Source organism: Oryzias latipes, chromosome 12 (assembly GCF_002234675.1).
Source record: "Oryzias latipes chromosome 12, ASM223467v1".
Taxonomy (NCBI): Eukaryota; Metazoa; Chordata; class Actinopteri; order Beloniformes; family Adrianichthyidae; genus Oryzias; species Oryzias latipes.
In genome coordinates, this window is record NC_019870.2 from 29413623 (window position 1) to 29419829 (window position 6207).

The 6207-nt window shown below is 44.6% G+C and overlaps 1 protein-coding gene across 1 annotated transcript; it reads left to right on the top strand.

Moving 5' to 3' along the window:
* Positions 1 to 308: 308 nt before the first annotated feature.
* Positions 309 to 5618, top strand: LOC101163834 (teratocarcinoma-derived growth factor). Its single transcript, XM_004075167.4, has 6 exons — positions 309 to 624; positions 709 to 764; positions 1445 to 1633; positions 2399 to 2513; positions 3192 to 3301; positions 4955 to 5618. The coding sequence occupies exons 1-6, from the start codon at positions 602 to 604 to the stop codon at positions 5080 to 5082; spliced, it is 621 nt and encodes a 206-aa protein (XP_004075215.1). The 5' UTR covers positions 309 to 601; the 3' UTR covers positions 5083 to 5618.
* The last annotated feature ends 589 nt before the right edge of the window (positions 5619 to 6207 follow it).

Sequence of the window (6207 nt, forward strand, 5' to 3'; positions counted from 1 at the left end):
TTTGCTGTGATGTTTTAGTCTCAGGAGGGGGGGGGGGGGGGGGGGGAGGAGACACATTTCCATCACTATGTGTGGAGGCAGTGGGGGGTGGGGGGTTGCAGGAAACAGGTCAGTCGGATTTCTGTGGAAGTGGGCATACATCTAAAGGTGAAAAGGTTTCAGTCTGTTCAGTTAGGAGTACATCTATAGCAAACATGGAGAATCTGGTTTTTTTCAGTCGAATCCTCAGACTTTTGGTTTTCCTCTGACTTCGTTTCCAAGTTTGTTGATTCCAGCTGCAGACGGAGAACCATTGAAAGTGGGCGTGGCTTCCACAGCCCCGCCCGCCCAGAGGGATCACCTGTGGAGAGAGGAGGCGGTGTGGAAGCAGCGCAGACAGTGCAGGACGCCGAGTTTCACTCTGAAGATCCACGCAGGACAATCAGCTGTTCCTCCGCGGGATTCCCTCTCTGCATCGCGCCGCATGGAAGAACCGGAAACTGGCTTTTGATTGGCGAACACAGAACAGACGAGTCATTTTGCACATTTTCATTAATGTTTGTTTTTCACTCGTGGATTATTAATCTGTGACGCTGCGCACTTTGCGCATGTGTGGATCTCAATGGGCCTGACGCAGATGCTCAGGTGAGTCCCGAGAATCCTCAGGTTCATTTTTAGAGGTTTCGTTTTCTTTCTCCCGCACATGACGCTGCCTGTCTGCTGTTCCAGGATCGCGCTCTGCGCTGTGATGAGTCTGCAGAGCGCCTGCGCACTTCGCGCCTCAGGTGTGTTCCTCGTGCGCCTTCATGAACTCAGTCGGAGCATCGACTCTGTAGCTTGACCCTCTTTTTTTGCTGTCTGATTCATAGAAGTTTTAGTTTGTTTGTTTATCTGGGACAAAACAACATTTCAGCGCAAATCCCCCCCAAAATAAAAAAGGATCACGAGAGAAGAAAGAATGAAAACAAGGATTAGATAGATAGAAATCATCCTGAAGGAAATTGTAAGTGGCCAGCTGCCCACACTTAAAAACACAATCATTCCTAAAACAAATAAAAACACAATAAATACATAAAAAGATAGAAGCAAATATGAACAATCAGCTAAAATCAAGTCCAGTTTCCCAGAATTCCAGTCTAGTCAAAAACTAAAGTAAAAGCTCTGAACACAGACAGAGTTATGCAGTCTGATGATATAAAAAACAAAACATTTTTTGCTCAAACTAATAGTTGCTGTCCATGAATGTTTAACTTTTAGGTTTTTATTATTTATTTACCATGAAGTTCTCATTAGTTAATGATGTATTAGTTATAAGGAGTGGAGTTAAAGCCAGCAGGACTGTAATCATTCCTGTTTAAAACCACAAATTAATCCTCATACTTTGGATGAAATTCTGATTATTTATTTATTGTTACAAATAGTGATAACACTAACAATCTCTTTTTATTTATTTTTTAATTATCAGAGTGTGGAGAGGGTAATTGCAGCACAAGCCAAGCCTCCCCTGTACCCTCTTCCTCCTCCACCGCCCCCCCTGCAGTGATCTCCTCACAGGACTTCCTGGGTCAGTTTACCCAGGTGACTTCGTCAAACAGCGGAGACCGTAAACACCGAGACGCCAGCGCCGTCCTGCCCTTCATCGGCCTCACCGGCAGTAAGTGACGACTTGGCTGCTGTGCTCACAGATGGAGGCGGAGGAGCAGAACTCTGCAGTTTACCTAAAAGTGACGCAGGAGACAAAGGATTTCTGTTCTTTCAGTGAATGCATTTTCCTGTCATGACGTTTACTAAGCTGTGATGTTAGAAAAAGCTAGAAATCTAAAGTTTTGTGCAGAAAGTACTCCGTCATTCATATGTAAAATGATCTCATATTTTGGGGGGGGTTAACGGTACACCCACTTTTCTTAATGAAACCTGCAAACAAATCTGGTTGTGTCAAGTTTGTGCCAGTTTGTTTTTCTGCCAACTTGTGATGTTTGTTGAGATTGTGTGTGTTTGCTGATGTGAAGCGGAGGGCCGCTGGAATGCAGCCAGCTGGAAGCTCTGGTTTGTTTCACAGATCGACAGCTGAAGGCAGAGCGCCCAGCAGCCTCCTAATTGTTCATCAGAACCAGCACAGAACACAAAGAACTGCAGTCACACAATCGCTTTTGTTACTAAAAGCTAAGCTCCAGAAATGTTTACTAGTGCAGAAGGGGAAAATATTTGAAGTTTAAAAACCGTAAGCTCTCTGCTCCAGAAATGTTGTTTGGTTAGCAGCATCATTAATACCTGAAGCTTCGACCAAACGTGTCACGGTTTCAGGTCTGAAACCCACAACTTTCTGTAAGATGCGTGCAAACAAAAGGCGATGCATGATGGGAGCTCTTGTTTTCTCCTTGTGTCAGTGACCGCAGCCTCAGGGGTTTTTGGTTTTCAGGTGCAGAGCAAAGTCGGAACTGCTGTAAGAACGGAGGAACCTGCATCCTGGGCAGTTTCTGTGCCTGCCCTCCCTTCTTCACCGGGCGGAGCTGCGAGTACGACACCCGTGTCAGGCAAGAAAACCCTTTTATAGGGCACCATTTCTCAATCACTCTCCTTCTAGTTCTAAAACCAAACTAGTTTCAGGGTGAAGTCCCTCCTCTGTCCAGCTGCCTAAAAATGGGAATAACTCAATTCAAACATGTTCCCTCTAGTGGCGGTTCGATTATAATTTATAGTTAGGCTCGCAACAGTAACTCTATTTAAGCACATACACTAATTAAAATACCAGTAATGATGGAAAAAGGAGGTTTTATGGGGGATAAAGTCCAATCGGCCAACACGTGTGGCAGCCATCTGTAGTCTGAGCTCCTAAAAGAAAGACTTCCTAGTTCCACGTTGGTTCAAAGCAGACTCCTCCAGCTGCAGGGTCAAACAGCACGCAGGCTTTCTGGTTCGGCTCCGGCTTCAAACCTCCATGAATTCATGTCAAAATCCATCATGTCTGAAGTCCAGGATTTAAAGAAACCAATCATCAAATCGACCGTGTTGTAGCAACACAGCACAAAGAATAAAAAGGTTCAAATGTACACCAAAGAAGTGGCCTGTTGCCTGTGTGGTTAGACACACATCCATACACGGGCCTTGTTTTCCAGACAAACTGCCGTGGAAGAAACGGTTCTTCGTCCCGTCACACCTTAAAGAACATTTATTCTCTGCTTTTCTGGTGAAAGTTCTCTGTTTCTCTGCAGGCGGTGTGGCTTTGTTCCTCACGGAGAGTGGGTGCAAAAGGGCTGTTCGTACTGTCGCTGCGTCTATGGCGTCCTGCACTGCTTCCCCAATGTCTTTCAGAATGACTGCGGTAAGTTCTACTGGAGAAAGTTGTCTGAAGGACTGTAACGATGAAGCCTCCGTCCTTCATTATGCTTCTTCTGCCACTATGTTACGGTTGCTACGGTCAAATGTGCCGTTGAAGTTATGAAGTTATAAGTGGTTCTTACCACCAAAGGGTGGAGGAACCACCAACTCCTGTTGATCCTGTCTAATTCACACTTTTAATGCCTGCAAATGAGCATTCCTTCTGGGTGTGAACTGCTGTCTGAGTGACTGCAAACTGCTCATTTACAATTCATGGTTTTGATCTTTAAGTCCCAAACAAACGACGACTCGGCGAACATTTAGTGCAGCCAAGAAGGCCAAACATGCCGTTTGTCTCTCTAACTTCTTGAAACGGTTGGTTTGCATTTATAAACTGCTAAAGCCTCAATAACGTTAGCAGGATAACCAGTTTAGGATCCTTGTAGCCGGGTTGATGCAGACTGGATCAGCTCTGATGATCTAGTCCAGGGGTCTGCAGCCGGCGGCTCTGGAGCCCCATGTGGCTCTTCTACCCCTCCATCTTTTTAGTTTTATTTCTCTGATTCCATGGCTTATTAAGCGTAGTCAAACCTTCACAAATGGTTGCAGCAGAGCTGATTCCCTCTGTGAGGCTCCTGACTGCTGCAGCTACTCTTAAACTTGTTGACTGCTCTTTGAGGAAGCACATAAAATCAGTTTGAGCACAAGAATTCCTACATCAGGTGCACTGGATTCCAGGGTCAATCTATTTTTAAAATATACGGTAAAGGTAATTTTATTGTGGTTACAAATGTATGACTGTTTTGCACCAATCACCATTAAATGAACTGTAAAGATTTTTAGATCAGCGTCGACCGTCCACGGCCCACGACTCCATTTGGAAGGGTCCAATGTGGCACAGGGGGTCTTTTGTTTTAATAGCAAGTCATGTGACCTTCTGTCACATGAATTAACTATTAGATATTCCCAAAAAACATGCTACTCATGTCCCAAACATTTAATGTTTACATTTCCTAGCAGTAACATAAATATAAAGCAGTGCTTCACCTTTCTAAAGGGTAAAGTGAGACTTTGTGGCTCCTAGTGGGTCGTGGTCAGTCAGGTTAAAGGTTTCAGACCCCCGATCCAGTCTGAACACCAGATTATCAAATGAGTAGGGATTTATGCATAACATGCCTCCTCGATGTCAACAGCCTGAGCTACATCAGGTCCAGCTACAGTGAAGAGGTCCAGTTTGAAGGAGCATGATGACCGTCCAGAGGTTTAAAGGTGTCTTTCACTCGTGGGCCGGATCACTTTCATTTCCGTTTTGCCTTCTGTGGCAGATCTTCTGATATGTGCTGAACCATTTCTGAACTGCTGTATCTGAATGTTGTCCAGCCCTGTGCTGCAGACATCAGTCATCGTACTGAAGCCTGGGAGCAGCGCCTCCTTTGTCGAGCCCCAGAAAAAACCGTGTCTCTTCAGGGCTGTGGACAGATGAGATAAGAGGGTCTTCATTCAGGGAGAGTGAAGTGGTGTTTAAATGAGAGGAAGTCCAAGATAATAGCTTTAAAAGCACACAGACTACCCAGTACAGATATCTGAGCTATGGATTTGGGAATGTGGGACACAAAGAGTGCAGATTTAACAGAAAGAACTTCTTTTGGCATTCCAGATGACATGGAGGAGGAGGTACGTTGGTACCGTTCATCGGCTGCTGGCGGCATCTCCACCGGCTGCTCTGTGCCGCCGCCGCTGCTGCTGCCGCTGCTGCTGCTACTCGCCCGGCTGTGTTTGCTGTGACGTTTTCTCAGGTTCAGGCTGCAGCTTAAAGGCTCAGATTCAAATTTGAGCTTCAGCAGAACCTGGATTTTTATGGGGGGGGGGGGGGGGTTGACTTTTGTGAAGTCCCTGTTCTTTAAGGAAATTTAAAGTCTCTCTTTTTTTGCACATATGGTGTGATGTTCAGTTTTTAACGTTAAAAAATAGATGATTTTATTTATGTTCTTGTTGTGTAGCTGTTGTGTTGTGTGGGGGTGGGGTGTGTGTGGGGGTGTGAGTGTAACCTCCTCCTGCCGCCGCCTCCCTGACTCTTATCTGGAGGTATTTTTTCAGAGTGAGCTGTTCTCTCTGGTGCTCTTATCTGCATGCGTTAATGATGAGGCTTTATTTGATTATCTGCTGCGTTCTTATCTAAGACAAACACATCAGCTGTTGTCCTGCAGTCTGTCGGCCGTCACAGCTCGCCACTTAAAACGGTTTAAGGACAAAACGGGGATTTCTGATGTACCGTTAAATGTGGACGACACAGACCTGGCTTGATATTAAAAAACATGTGACCAATAAAATATTCCAGTTTATTTGTTGTGAACACAGTAAAAAAATAGAATGAAAACTTTGTAAGTAAAATAATAAAAAAGTTGAAATCGGAACCTGCAATATTTCCACAAATGAATAAATATACAGTACAGACCAAAAGTTTGGACACAACTTCCCATTCAAGGAAATGGTGACTGAGAAACCGACCTGGTCAACTCCCCCCTATGGATGAAGGGACCCCCCCCCCCTGCATATGCTGCCTGATGCCATGAATACTGGAACAGCAGGAAAGAAGCTGCTGGAATGACAGCAGCTCTGCTGGTGTCGACACATTTCTGAAGTCAAAATATTGGAGAATCTCTTTAAACCAAAACTTCAATGATAGAAATGATCCATTTTCTATATGAAGAACAAAATTATGAACACAGTTAAGTCTTTTGATTTTTGAATACATTTAAATCACATAAAGCATGTACTTTCTGGGACTTTTTTGGATTATTGATCCCATGCTTTCCCTTTGACGTGTCTTGAAAAGCAAAACCGGCGCAGTGTTTTCCAAACTCAGCTTTATTGACAGCTGGGAAATTAAGCGTGAATGAAGGCAACTGA